The sequence below is a fragment of the Mobula hypostoma genome, chromosome 7, assembly GCF_963921235.1.
Source record: "Mobula hypostoma chromosome 7, sMobHyp1.1, whole genome shotgun sequence".
Taxonomy (NCBI): Eukaryota; Metazoa; Chordata; class Chondrichthyes; order Myliobatiformes; family Myliobatidae; genus Mobula; species Mobula hypostoma.
This window is the reverse complement of record NC_086103.1, coordinates 178272618-178288149: the sequence shown is the minus strand read 5'-3', so window position 1 is coordinate 178288149 and position 15532 is coordinate 178272618. Positions and strand designations below refer to the sequence as shown.

Genomic DNA, 15532 nt, shown 5'->3' with positions numbered 1-15532 from the left:
AGTGATGTTTCAGAGTACATGTGACAAATAAAGCTAACGCCATGCATGGGACGCATCGAGGGGGATACAGGCCAAACACAGGCAAATGGGATGAGCTGAAATGGGGATCTTGGTCAGCATGGACCAGTTGGACCGAAGGGCCTGACTCCGTGCTGTATGACTTTTTGTCTCTGTCATCATCTTTGTTTGTTCATTATGTGCTGTGTCGTATGACATGGGCAATTATGGTCTTTATGACCATGATTATTCTTGGGAAATTTTTTTATACAGAAGTGGTTTGCCATTGCCTTCTATTGGGCAGTGTCTTTACAAGATGGGTGACCCCAGCCATTATCAATACCCTTCAGAGATTGTCTGCCTGGTGTCGGTGGTCGCATAACTAGGAATTGTGATCTGCACCAGCTGCTCATACGACCATCCACCACCTGCTCCCACGGCTTCACGTGACCCTGATCTGGTGGGGGGGGGGGGCTAAACAGGTGCCCAAGGGTGACCTGCAGGCTAGCAGAGGGAAGGAGCACCTTACACCTCCTTTGGTGGAAACATATTTCCAACCCACCACCCAGTAACCATAATTAAGGAACAAAAATGCCGTGACTGCAGCCCTGCACTAATTGAGGCCTATGTTGGTCGGGTTCAGCCATGGACGTTACACCCAGCTGTCTACATAAAAAGCAAGCCAGGGCAGTACAATATGGAGAAAAAGCTGTCGCCCATGTAGCGGGCTCCCCTTCTACGTAGCTGATGACTCCAAAGGAATGATCGAGACTGATGGAGTGTGGCACCAGCAGCATTGCAGGATTTGCCAGTCAGCACTGAACTCAGCTTAGGTACTCCAGCTGCAGACTTCTCCTTGGGGTTTACTCCTGTAGCCTTACCCATGACTGGGTACAGCCACAAGGCAGCGGAGCTTTGAGATCACAGTTTCCCTTCTCCAAGGTGAGTTGCCAACCAGAGCCCCATCTGCCTGAAAGTCCTCCGCTAACGGACAGAAATGCACTGGGTGGAGATCACAGATGGCACTAGAATAGGCTGATTGCAATGAGAACTGACTAGTATCTCTGGTATATGGTAGGGTGAAGGAGAAGAGACAAGAGCAAGGGTAAAGAAGGTGAGAGGTGAATGAGAAAAGACACATATATGGGCAAGGGATGAGGTGAAGTTAACGAGACCAGGACAGAGTTAACAGAGCAAAAAGAAGCAGAGCTGAGGTGGGGGGGGGGCAGGGAGACCTCAAGGGGAGGGGGAGACCTGAAGGGAGAGAGAGGGAGAGCCGGCAGGGAGACCTCAAGGGGGAGAGAGAAATGTTCCTCTCCATAGATGTCGCCTGACCTGCCGAATTCTTCCAGCACTTTGTGTGTGTTGCCCTGGATTTCCAGCATCGACAGAATCTCTCGTGTTGCTACTGCTAGTTCCATTATGTTTAGTTTCTCATGTCAGTGAATGTGTGGGTGGTTAGGAGTTGGCGAGGACGAGCGTGGCAGACGAGGAGCTGCTACTTTACTGATTAAAAGGCTTGAGTTTCAGATAAGAACAAGTAACAAGTAGCAAGTTTAGAGCTAGGCAGTGTCAACTCAATACAGCTGGTGGGAGCATTATAGTCCATAATTCTCAGTAACGAATAACATTAGAAAGTCCAAGCCTGAGCTTCGAATGAGTGACCACACACATACACGTGTATGCAAGCATATACACACACACGTAAGGGGAATGCAGGTTTGAGGTTTCAGTTACATCAGTCACTGTCTTGTTGAATGACCAGAGTAGGCGAGAGAAGTCTAGTGGTCTGCACTGCTCCTCATTCATCTACCTTCTTGCTTTCTCTGCCATTTTCAATATCTTCCTACTCCATCGCCTAGGCCATGTTCTCTTCTCACTGCTGCCACCAGGAAGGTGGTACATGAGGCTCAGGGCCGACCACCACCAGGCTCAGGAACAGTCATTACCCCTCAACCATCAGGCTCCTGAACCTGAGGGGACAACTTCACTTGCCCCATTACTGAAATGTTCCCTCAACCTATGGACTGACTTTCAAGGACTCTTCATCTCAAGTTCTCAGTAATAATAAATAAGCAATAAATATCATTTCTTTTTTATTAGAACAGTTTGTAATCTTTTGCACACTGATTGAACGCCCAAGTTGGTGTGGTCTTTCATTGATTCTATTATGGTTATTAAGGAACAAAAATGTTGTGACTGCAGCCCTGCACTAATTGAGGCCTACGTTGGATGGGTTCAACCATGGATGTTACACCCTAGCTGTCTACATAAAACGCAAGCCAGGGCAGTACAATATGGGGGAAAAAGCTGTCGCCCATGTAGTGGGCTCCCCTTCTACGCAGCTGATGAGTCCAAAGGAATGACCAAGAAAAAATGAATCTCAGGGTAGAATATGGTGACATATATGCACTTTGGTAATAAATTTCTTTTGAGCTTTGAACTTGTTTACACATAACTCTTTTCATGTGGCAGCCCCCATTGCCAATACAAACAATCCAAGCTTGGCCATTCTCACCTTATACGTAATACTCTCTCATCCGATGACTTCCTTGCTGGCTTAACTCTTTGGAATTGGGTTGAAGGTTGTGAAGATGTGGGCCGCCAAGGTTTTAAAACATTGCAGATTTTGCCCCCTTCTACCCACATGCTTATCAAGAATCTATTCAAGTCCTGTATTAAAAATATTAATCGCCTTTGCTCCCACTACCCTTTGAGTCATAGAGACGGAAACAGACCCTTCGGCCCAACTCATCCGTGCTGACTATAGTGCTCACCAAGCTAGTCCCACTTGCCTGCATTTGGCCCAGAGCCTCCACGCCCCTCCTATCCGCTCACTTATCCAACTGTCTTTTAAATGTTACTGTACCTGCCTCTGGTAGCTCATTCCATTTATGCACCACACTGAGTGGAGAGGTTGTCCCCCACCCCCGTACGGTCCCTTTTAAATCACATGGAGTTTTTTCTCTAGGTGCTCCAGTTTCCTCCCACATTCCAAAGACGTACGGGTTGGGGTTTGTGACAGGTTGGCACAGAATTTTCCTCTCAGACTTGACCTCCACAGCTGCATGTGGCAAAGAAGTCCACAGATTCACCACTCTGGTTAAACAAATTCCTCCTCATCTCCGTTTTGAAAGGACGCCCCTCTATTTGGATGCTGTGTTCTCTGGTCTTTGACTCCCACCACAGGAAACATCTTCTCCTCATTGAAACCTATCAAATGGTGAAAGGCCTTGATAGAGTGGATGTGGAGACGTGAGTGGTGAATCTGTGGAATTCTCTGCCACGTGCAGCTGTGGAGGTTAAGTCTTTATGTATATTTAAAGTAGAGGTTGATAGATTCTTGAGTGGTCAGGACATGAAGGAATGCAGGGAGAAGGCAGGAGACTGGGGCTGAGAGGAAAATTGGATTGAATGGTGGAAGAGACTCGATGGGCCAAATGGCCTAATTCTGCTCCAATATCTTCTGATCTTCTATTCTAACATCACAATCTTCTAAACTAAAAGGGAACACAAAGCAAATTCATGCTAGTTCAGAATAGTATAGCCTGATTCAAGGCCTGGTACTGTTCTGGTATTTGTGCAAGGCTATTAAGATCATAAGACATTAAGAATCAGTGAACCTTCTAGAGATGGCTCTTGAATGTGGACACTCCTTACAGACAGTGGTGGGAATTGAACTCCTATCTTCCAATGTTCCCTCTAATTTGTAAAGAGGAGTGTGCACAAAAAATCTTGTGCCGTGCAGTTCTTTTGTCCAGTGACAGCAACATGTGTGGACTGAATTTTTACGAGGAAGCAAACCTGAAGTTATTCCAAGGATAGCAGTTCTTTTGTGCTTCTTTGGAATTCGACAGAGAATCAATAATTTCTTCAATAAAAACAGTATAACTAAGCCAGTTCTAAAATCTGCAGACTCCACGCTGTCAACACTGTCCACATCAGAAATCGGAAAAGGAAATGCGATTGTGCACGATCGTGAAATATACTTATAACCATATAACAATTACAGCACGTAAGTAGGCCATCTCGGCCCTTCTAGTCCATGCCGAACTCTTACTCTCACCTAGTCCCACCGACCTGCACTCAGCCCATAACCCTCCATTCCTTTCCTGTCCATATAGCTGTCCAATTTAACTTTAAATGACAACATCGAACCTACCTCAACCACTTCTGCTGGAAGCTCATTCCACACAGCTACCACTCTCTGGGTAAAGATGTTCCCCCTCATGTTACCCCTAAACTTTTGCCCTTTAACTCTCAACTCATGTCCTCTTGTTTGAATCTCCCCCACTCTCAATGGGAAAAGCCTATCCACGTCAACTCTATCTAACCCCCTCATAATTTTAAATACCTCTATCAAGTCCCCCCTCAGCCTTCTATGCTCCAAAGAATAAAGACCTAACTTGTTCAACCTTTAACTTAGGAGATGAAACCCAGGTAACATTCTAGTAAACATGCCAATGAGTTAGAGGGTGACAACATTTTGTGCATAGTTTAAATTCCTTTCTCCGCTAGTAGTGAAGACGTGTGTGTGTGTGTGTGTGTGTGTGTGTGCGTGCACATGTCCTTAGAGGGAACAAGGCTATCTTCCACTTGTTGGCACTATAATAGGTGTTATGCTAACTGCTACAATAACATGCCGCCCCAACAGATACCTTCAAATAAATGGGTAATTGGGTTCACATCTCTTACCGTTCCAGGAAGCTTGTGGCCTCATTGGTCAATGTCTGCATCAGGTTGTCATATGAATAGGGCTGCTCAATTATCTTCTCGTTGTGCATCAGGATGCAGTTGAAGTTGCGAAACTGGTTGAAGAACAACACTATAAAGGCAAGCAATATGGCGGCCACCAGGAAGACATAGCCCAGGGCTCTCCAAGGTACCTTCACCAAGGCCAAGTAGTCCAGGAGCAACAGGGTGAAAAGCCCCAGGGTGACAAGCTGGAGAGTGACACGGGCAACACTTCGAGATCCCGCGATGAGGACGCTACCACTGTTGAGCTTGCAATCGCGCAGATTAGACAACGGAAGGCCGTAAAAGTAGTCAAACCCGTGACGTGCTGGATGGTGACAGTGGTCGTCACTGGTTTTGCAATTCAAGCCAAGGTGCCACTTTCCTGTAAAGTAAACCATTAGTTCAAGTTCAATGTCATTTGAATGTACACATATACAACCAAACGAAACAATGTTCCTCCACACCCTGGTGCACCCACAAAACATATCACACACAGCACGTACAGTACAGAGCAGAAGTCTTAGGCACACATACAGTATATTGCTTAGTGTGCCCATGATATTTGTCAATGTGGAATGGAAAGTGAGTTTGTAACCCTGGTGGGAGCAAAGGATGTTGGGAATGGCGAGGGTGGAGCGCCGCGCGAGGGATCTGAGACGTGCCAGGGGGCGGGTGAGTGGCGCAGGCTAAGTCATTTCATTCCAAACAATTGGTTTATTGATCATTACAGGATGGCTGTCTCTCCAGTGCTTCTTCCTCCCTCCCCATTCCTTCTCCTTTCCCAATAATGCTTCCCCTCTCCCTGACCCCTTCCCACTCTCAGTCCACAACAGAGATCCACATCAGAATCAGGTTTATCATCACTCACACAAGTCATAAAATTTGTTTCTTGTGGCAGCAGTACACAGCAATACATAAAATTACTACTGTACTGTGCAGAGGTCTTAGGCACATTAGCTGTAACTGGACACACTAGAGGCTGTGGTAGAACAGAGAACCCTACAGAAAATCCTGCCAATTCTGGACAATGTTTCTCACCCTCTGCATGCCACCTCGGCTAAACAGAGGAGCACTTTCAGTAATAGACCAAGACCAAGACAGCTGTGCTGCTCTAAAGAGGGCTATGCTTGGGGAAGTCCAGAACGAGGGGTCACAGTTTGAGGATAAAGGGGAAGCCTGTTAGGACCGAGATTAGGAAAAACTTCTTCACACAGAGAGTGGTGAATCTGTGGAATTCTCTGCCACAGGAAACAGTTGAGGCCAGTTCATTGGCTATATTTAAGAGGGAGTTAGATATGGCCCTTGTGGCTAAAGGGATCAGGGGGTATGGAGAGAAGGCTGGTGAAGGGTTCTGAGTTGGATGATCAGCCATGATCATACTGATTGGCGGTGCAGGCTTGAAGGGCCGAATGGCCTACTCCTGCACCTATTTTCTATGTTTTTATGTTTCTATATGAGGTTATTCTTACCCTCGGCCATTAGGCTCTATAATGAGTCAACCTGTAGCTGGGGAAGTGATGATCCCCTCCTGTTAGACTGTTTGTGGTAACTTGTTTTTTATTCTTCCTACTTCTCTTCTAATATCTATATCTGTGCACTCGTAATGCTACTGTGACACTGTAATTTCTTTTGGGATCAATAAAATATCTATGTGCCTAAGACTTTTGCACAAAACTGTATTTCCTAGTCAGGATGGCCTAGAGGTGGTGGTGGCCCCATATCCCTCCTGCTGCTAGAGGAGAGTGGTCGTGGAGGAAGGGGAGCCTGGAGGGAACAGCGGCAGCAGGGGAGTCTCAGGTTTGAGGTGCTACGGCCAAGATCTGGACTGGAGCTGGAGCTAGTGGTGGACCAATCTGCAGTCTGAAGGTTTCCAGGGTCGCAGGACCTGGAGTTGGTGGTGGTGTAGTTGAGGTCTGGATCCACTCGAGGGTGCTGGAACTGGGGTAGGCGACAATTGTGCAGCCAACCAATTGATTTCTCTAACTTCTGATAATCTCGGTCTCCTCCCCTTTCTCTCCCCCACCCCCCATTCCCCAATCTGGCTCTGCTGTTACCTCCTCTCTTGTCATCTGCCTATCCCATCCCTCTGGTGCCCTGCTCCTTTTTTACCCACTGTCCGCCATCCTGTCCAATCAGATTCCTCCTTCTTCAGCCCTTGATCTCTTCCCCTTATCAACTCTCAGCTTCTCACTTCAACCCCCCCACTCATCTGGACTCACCTATCATCTTCTAGCTCGTACACCTTCCCCTCCTCCGACCTTTTTATTCTGACTTCTTCCCCCTTCCTTCCCAGCCCTGAGGAAGGGTCTCAGCCCGAAACATCGACTGTTCATAGATGCTGCCTGACCTGCTGAGCTCCCCCAGCATTTTTATACGTGTTACTCTGGATTGGTCCTGTGTTTATTAAAACTTAATTGCCTTGTATCAGAAGGTGCAGCCACTACCCCTTACCTATCAAGGCAGTGGAATAGCCTTCCTCTTTCAACAGCTTGACAAAGGTGCTCTCATTGGTGGGAAGTCCACCTGACCCAGCAACAAAAATGTAGACACCAATTCTTTGGGTGGAGGCCATTCCTAAAGAGAGAGAGAGAACTTGGTCTTTTAGGGTCATAGAACAGGACAGCACAAAAAGAGGCCTTTCTTGTGTTTTACACTCAGAAGCCGCTATATTAGTTATCTCCTGTACCCCATAGAGCTGCCACTGAACGTACATCCGTGGGCTTCTGCTGCAGCAGCCCATCCACTTCAAGGTTTGCCATGTTGTGTGTTGAGAGATGCTCTTCTGCACATCACTGTTGTAATGTATGGTTTTTGAGTTACCGACACCTTCCTGTCAGCTTGAACCAGTCTGGCCATTCTCCTCTGACCTCTCTCATTAACAAGGTGTTTCTGCCCACAGAACTGCCTCTCACTGGATATGCAAACACAAGGAATTCTGCAGATGCTGGAAATTCAAGCAACACACATCAATGTTGCTGGTGAACGCAGCAGGCCAGGCAGCATCTCTAGGAAGAGGTACAGTCGACGTTTCGGGCTGAGACTCTTCATCAGGACTAACTGAAGGAAGAGCTAGTAAGAGATTTGAAAAACTGAAGGAAGAGCTAGTGAGGGACTTGAAATTATCTCTTCCTTCAGTTAGTCTTGACGAAGGGTCTCGGCCTGAAACGTCGACTGTACCTCTTCCTAGAGATGCTGCCTGGCCTGCTGCGTTCACCAGCAACTTTGATGTGTCTCACTGGATATTTTTTTGTTTCTCGCCCCATTCTCTGTAAACTCTAGAGACTGTGGTGAGTGAAACTCCTAGATCAGCCTTTTCTGAGATATTCAAACCACCAACAATTATTCCAAGGTCAAAGTCACTTAGAACACATTTCTTCCCCATTCTGTTGTTTAGTCTGAACAACCATTGACCCTCGACCATGTCTTCAGGCTTTTATGCATTGAGTTGCTGCTATGTGATTGGCTGATTAGATATTTGCATTAACAAGCAGGTGGACCTAATAAAGTGGCCACACTGGCTCCTCTTACAACATCAACATAACCTGCTCCCTTCTCTCCGAGCTTCCTCTTTCATGCACCTGTCACCGGAATCAGGTTCATTATCATTGACATACGTTGTGAAATTCATAAAAATATTAGTTACAATAAGAAATTTATAAAAATCAGTGCAAAAAGCGAGCAAAACAGTGAGGTAGCGTTCATGGACGGTTCAGAATCTGATGGCGGAGGGCGAGAAGCTGGATGGAAAGTGGCTTTCTCAGGCTGATGGAAGGGCGGGGCACTTGTGAGATGAAGTTCAATGTGGAGCGTGAGACAATGGTAAGATGGCGACGCGCTCAGGCGCAACAGCTTCAATGTGCGGCTGTCTTTTGCAGGCATGCTTCTCGTGATCACAAGGCCCCGGTGGACTTTGAGAACTTGGAGCTCTGCAGGCCTACCCCATCAGCGTGTTGCTCATTGGCGGATAACATGAACGAGCGGGACTTGACACGGAACGTGCTGCTGTCTGCGCCAGAGGCGCGTCGGCAGAGTCGGTGTGTGAAGGTAACGCGCAATCTAACAGCAGCCGATCATCAGCGGCCGCTCCAAAATGATATCGGTATTTGTTAAATAGGTACCGTGCACAATCCTGATTTGATGGAGACAGACGTGAGAAGCACGGAGGAACATCTGGAGAAACTTCTGAGATGCCTGCTTCGCTGCTGCTGCTACTGTGCGATCGAGAATCTCCAGAGGGGAAGGCCCCAAGTCCTCAGCTTTGCCTATTGCCGGGGCCGGGGTCGAAGCGCTCGGCAGAGATGGTGCTTGGTGTCAGAGGGCTGGCTTTGGAGGCTCGAAGTTTTCGGACGGACTCAAGAGTCGGCTGTGGTCGGGTGCTTCCAGGGTGCTGTATCGGCAAGTTTATGGCACTGGAGGTTCATGGCAGGGAGAGTTTTTCTTCCTTCTACCGTCTGCGTGAGATGACGGGACTTTCGAGGGACTTTGAGACTTTATTTTTTACTGTGCCCATGGTCTGTTCTTTATCAAATTACGGTATTGCTTTGCACTGTTGTAACTATATGTTATAATTATGTGGTTTTTGTCAGTTTTTTTAGTCTTAGTTTGTCTTGTGTTTCTGTGATATCATACTGGAGGAACATTGTATCATTTCTTAATGCATGCATTACTAAATGACAATAAAAGAGGATTGCGTGTCCTCATAATCTAATCTAATCTAATCTTAGTCATTTTTCTTGTGATTGCAAGGCCCCGTTAGATGTTGTTGACGTGGAGTGCTCTGGGTCCAATTCACAAATTTATCAGCGGACAGTGCGGGGGGTTGGGGGGGGGTGCTGTCTGGCCTCAGTCGTGGCGAGGACTGGGCCTCAGGCAGCAGCGTTGCCTATTTGCAGCCGCCCACAAGAGAGGAATTGGAGTCTGTGCGCTCCACTGGAGTGCTGGGGGCGGTGTGGCTGGAGTCAGTACTGCCCACTGGTGTTTACTTGGTAGAGAACAGGCTGTGTTGGGTTTAACTGCGGACTGCTGTAACATTCATGAACTCAAGGTTTTGGATTATATTGAGGATCAGGTTTACTATCACCGGCATGCGACGTGAAATTTGTTAACTTGGCAGCAGCAGCTCAATGCAATACATAATCTAGCAGAGAGAGAAAAAAATAATAAAATAAAAATAATAATAATAAACAAACAAGTAAATCAATTATAGTATATGTATATTGAATAGATTAAAAAACGTGCAAAAACTACTGTAAAAAAAAGTGAGATAGTGTCCAAACATTCAATAGTCATAGTCATACTTTATTGATCCCAGGCGGAAATTGGTTTTCGTTACAGTTGCACCATAAATAATAAATAGTAATAGAACCATAAATAGTTAAATAGTAATATATAAATTATGCCAGTAAATTATGAAATAAGTCCAGGACCAGCCTATCGGCACAGGGTGTCTGACCCTCCAAGGGAGGAGTTGCAAAGTTTGATGGCCACAGGCAGGAATGACTTCCTATGACACTCTGTGCTGCATCTCGGTGGAATGAGTCTCTGGCTGAATGTACTCCTGTGCCCAACCAGTACATTATGTAGTGGATAGGAGACATTGTCCAAAATGGCATGCAACTTAGACAGCATCCTCTTTTCAGACACCACCGTGAGGGAGTCCAGTTCCATCCCCACAACATCGCTGGCCTTACAAATGAGTTTGTTGATTCTGTTGGTGTCTGCTACCCTCAGCCTGCTACCCCAGCACACAACAGCAAACATGATAGCACTGGCCACCACAGACTAGTAGAACATCCTCAGCATCGTCCGGCCAATGTTAAAGGACCTCAGTCTCCTCAGGAAATAGAGACGGCTCTGACCCTTCTTGTAGACAGCCTCAGTGTTCTTAGACCAGTCCAGTTTATTGTCAATTCATATCCCCAGGTATTTGTAATCCTTCACCATCTCCACACTGACCCCCTGGATGGAAACAGGGGTCACCGGTACCTTAGCTCTCCTCAGGTCTACCACCAGCTCCTTAGTCTTTTTCACATTAAGCTGCAGATAATTCTGCTCACACCATGTGACAAAGTTTCCTACCATAGCCCTGTACTCAGCCTCATCTCCCTTGCTGATGCATCCAACTACGTAACATGTTCAAATTTAATTATCATTCAACCATACATATGATCACAGCCAAACAAAACAGCATTCCTCTGAGGCCAAGGTGCAAAACACTGTGCAAACAGCCACACTGAGCATATACGATTACGTTCGCAGAAAAACAGTCATAAAACAAAATATAGCCCAAGTCCCTGAGTGCCATAGCCTGCAGACTGTTTTTTTAAAAATATATTGCACTGTACTGCTGCGGCCAAGTAGCAACCACGACACACGTTAGCATAATAAACCTGAGGTATGCCTGTGATGATTGTCAGTGAGGAGGCTGTGTTCTTTCCGATCTGCACTGACTGTGGTCTCCTGAAGAGGAAGTCAAAGATCTCACGGCAGATTCACTTGTAGCACTTTGTCGCGGTGATTCTCCCCCTCAGCACTCCGAACTTCCTCTCTGGTTTCCCGGCATCCGGCCCATTTTTCAGCATTGCTCGTTCTCACAAGTAGAAGTCATCTCACTCAGCTGTTCAAAACCTTTCAGCAGGTTTAAAAACTCTTTTGGTGATCTGAGTATTTGAGCTCCTCCAGCGTTTTGTGTGTCTCGCCTCTGCAGAATCTCTTGTGTCCATGATTAGTTCTTTTTTTAAAAGAAAATCTTATAGATCTGTGTGGCAACCCTTTGGGAATCTCTGTATTTGGACTTCCAGGAGCCTTTGTCCCTTCCACATTTTTATCTTCCAATTACTCATCTTTTAAATCTTTAAGGACCTCCACTACCTAGGACATGCCCTCTTTTCATTGCTATCATCAAAGAAGTGGTACAGGAGCCTGAAGACTCACACTTGGGTTCAATGTCGACCATATTTTTGAAAGGACAAAGAACTCATAAGCACTATCTCATTACATCTCTCCCTTCTTTTATCCACAAATTAATTAGATTTCTTATTGTAATTTATAGCTTCTTTAATGATGTATTGCAGTGTTGGGTGGCGGATTGAGATACGTCTCTACTAAAGGTGGTGTAGGGAGCTCCTTCCCTCTACTAGCCTGCCGGTCACCCTTGGGCAAGGTGTAGCACCTGCTTAGCCCCATGATCAGGGTCACATGAAGCCGTGGGAGCAGGTGGTGGATGGTCGTATGAGCAGCTGGTGCATATCACATGTCCTGGTTATGTGACCACTGACGCCAGGCAGACAATCTCTGAAGAGTATTGATAATGGCTGGGGTCATCCATCTTGTAAAGACGTTGCCCAATAGAAGGCAATGGCAAACCACTTCTGTAGAAAAATTTTCAAAGAACAATCATAGTCATGGATAAAGTATGATTGCCCACATCATATGACACAGCACATGATGATGATGACGACATCTCTAGCAAGTTACAATGCTCGGATGAACAACAAAGAAGAATGTAACAAACAAGAGAACAACATCAGTGAAACAAGCCCTATTCCACTCTCCCACCCACCCACATAGTATCCTCGAACCCTCACACGCAAAATTATGGTTTTGATTACAATTTTTCTTATATATTCAAGGGGTATGCGCCCAAGACTTTTGTACAATATTGTACTTGTCAACATGGGGTGGAGAGTGAGTTTGTAAATCTGACAGGAGCAAAGGATGTTGGGAATGGTGAGAATGAAGCATCATGGGAAGAGTGTGGGACAGGTGGCAGAAAAGTGCTGGGGTGATGAAGTGGATATAGACACACCTAGCCCCAAAACACTAGGCAAGGTCACTTGATTCCAAACAATTGGTTTATTGATCATTACAGAAAGTCTGTCTGGTGTTTCCCACTCCCTCCCCTCCTCCTACCCCTTCCTCCAACAATGATTCCCCTCTCCTTACTCTGTTCCCACTCTCAGTCTCCTCAGTCAATGTACATAATTACATATGTCACTACTACAGGGCGTGACGACCCTCCCTTACATGAGTCCCGGGCTCAGCTGGCTCCGGCTGACAGTACCCGGTATGGGCCCCTATCCAGAGCTATGGATCCCACTGCCTTGTGGATATCTTTGGGAGAAGAGAAGGTTAAGGAGTAAACCCTACACAAATCCGGAGTGGAACCCTAACACGGTTGGATGACGTATCACGTCACCTCCCGGCAGCTCCTGCAGCCAAGCTGATGCCAAATGTAATGCTTCACATTCCCTTGGACCACATCCGCGAGGCCGAGAGGGGGGCCTTGATGTCTGGGCAGCCCGGGATCTCCATATTCATCGCCCGGGTCTGCACCCCGGAATGGGCGCGTCCATTGTCTACTTAGACAGACGGAGCCATGATGATGGCTATTGAGGGGGGATAAACTACCAGGGGGGAGCCAGTGACCAGATCTCTGACATTGAGTCTGGTGCTGTGGCTCAGAACAGCTCGTGGTTGAGCCCACTAGGGGATTAGCTATTCTGGATTGGGTGTTGTGCAATGAACCAGAATTGATCAGAGAGCTTAAGGTAAAAGAACCCCTAGGGGAAGTATTCATAATATATCGCAATCACCCTGAAATTTGAGAGGGAGAAGCAAAAGTCAGAATTATTAATATTACAATAGAGTAAAGGGAATTATAGAGGCATGAGAGAGGAATTGGCCATAATTGATTGGAAAAGAACACTGGCAGGGATGATGGCAGAGCAGCAATGGCTGGAATTTCTGGAAGCAATTCAGAAAGAACAGGATATATACATCCCAAAGAGGAAGTATCCTAAAGGCAAGATAACACGACTGAGGCTAACAAGAAGTCAAAGCCAACATAATAGAGCAAAAATTAGTGGGAAATTAAGGGATTGGGAAGCTTTTAAATACCAACAAAAAGCAACTAAAAAAGTCATTAAGAAGGTAAAGATAGAATACAAAAGTAAGGTAGCCAATAATATTAAAGTGGATACCAAAGGTTTCTTCTGATACATAAAGTGTAAAAGAGGTGAGAGTGGATATTGGACTGCTGGAAAACTGTACTGGAGAGATAGTAATAGGGAACAAGGAAATGGCGGACAAATTGAATAAGTATTTTGCATCAGCCTTTGCTGTGAAAGACACTAGCAGGATGGTGGAAGTTCCAGATGTCAGGGGTCATGAAGTTACCATTACTAGAAAGAAGGTTCTTGGAAAACTGAAATGTCTGAAGGTAGATCAGACATCAGGACCAGATGTTGTACACACCAGGGTGTGAGGAAGTAGAGAGGCTACAGAAGGACTTAGATTAGGAGAATGTGCAAAGAAGCAGCAGGTGAAATAGTGTCGGGAAGTCTATGGTTACGCACTTTGGTATAAGTGAAAGGGTCGACTGTTTTTTAAATGGAGAAAAGGTACCCTTTGTGCAGGATTCGCTAAAGTTTAACTTGCAGGTTGCATCTGTGGTTTGGAAAGCAAATGGGATGCTAGCATTCACCAGTCATTGAAAGTGGGCATGCAGGTACAGCAGGCGGTGAAAAAGGCGAACGGTATGCTGGCATTTATAGCGAGAGGATTCGAGTACAGGAGCAGGGAGGTACTACTGCAGTTGTACAAGGCCTTGGTGAGACCACACCTGGAGTATTGTGTGCAGTTTTGGTCCCCTAATCTGAGGAAAGACATCTTTGCCATAGAGGGAGTACAAAGAAGGTTCACCAGATTGATTCCTGGGATGGCAGGTCTTTCATATGAAGAAAGACTGGATGAACTGGGCTTGTACTCGTTGGAATTTAGAAGATTGAGGGGGGATCTGATTGAAACGTATAAGATCCTAAAGGGATTGGACAGGCTAGATGCAGGAAGATTGTTCCCGATGTTGGGGAGGTCTAGAACGAGGGGTCACAGTTTGAGGATAGAGGGGAAGCCTTTTAGGACCGAGGTTAGGAAAAACTTCTTCACACAGAGAGTGGTGAATCTGTGGAATTCTCTGCCACAGCAAACTGTTGAGGCCAGTTCATTAGCTATGTTTAAAAGGAAGTTAGATATGGCCCTTGTGGCTACAGGGGTCAGGGGGTATGGAGGGAAGGCTGGGTTCTGAGTTGGATGATCAGCCATGATCATAATAAATGGCGGTGCAGGCTCGAAGGGCCGAATGGCCTACTCCTGCACCTATTTTCTATGTTTCTATTCATTTCAAAAATACTAGAATATAAAAGCAAGGATGTAATGCTGAGACTTTATAAAGCACTGGTGAGACCTCACTTCGAGTATTGTGAGCAGTTTTAGGCCCGTTATCTTAGAAAGGATGAGCTGAAATTGGAGAGGGTTCAGAGGAGATTCATGAAAATGATTCCAGGACTAAACGGCTTGTCATATGAAAAGCATTTGATGGCTCTGGGCCCGTGTTCACTAGAATTCAGAAGAATGAGGAGTGACCTCATTGAAATGTATCGAATGGTGAAAGGCCTTGATAGAGTGGATGTGGAGAGGATGTTTCCTATGGTGGGAGAGTCTCAGACCAAAGGATATTGCCTCAAGATAGAGGCAATTCTCTCCTTTTAGAACTGAGATGAGGAGGATTTTTTTTTTAGCCGGAGAGCGGTGAATCTGTTTACTTTGTTGCCACAGGCAGCTGTGGAGGCCAAGTCTTTATGTATATTTAAGCCAGAGGTTGATAGATGTTGGTTTAGTCAGGGGATGGAGAAATATTGGGGGGGGGGGGGAGAGAAGAGAAGGTTCATTTGTAGGTTGAGGAGTGGTGAGGAAGAGAAATGCAATGTTAGCATGCATTTCGAGAAGATTAGAATATAAA

The 15532-nt window shown here is 46.1% G+C and overlaps 1 protein-coding gene across 2 annotated transcripts in view; it reads right to left on the bottom strand.

Annotated features, from left to right (window-relative positions):
• The window catches only part of LOC134349771 (steryl-sulfatase-like), a 145227-nt gene that overhangs the window by 63869 nt on the left and 65826 nt on the right, over positions 1-15532 (bottom strand). For both annotated transcript variants that reach the window (XM_063054619.1, XM_063054620.1), the window contains exons 4-5: positions 7186-7308; positions 4693-5116 (exon numbers count right to left, since the gene is read on the bottom strand). In XM_063054619.1, the coding sequence (XP_062910689.1) occupies positions 4693-5116; positions 7186-7308 (547 nt within the window). The remainder of the gene's footprint in view (positions 1-4692; positions 5117-7185; positions 7309-15532) is intronic.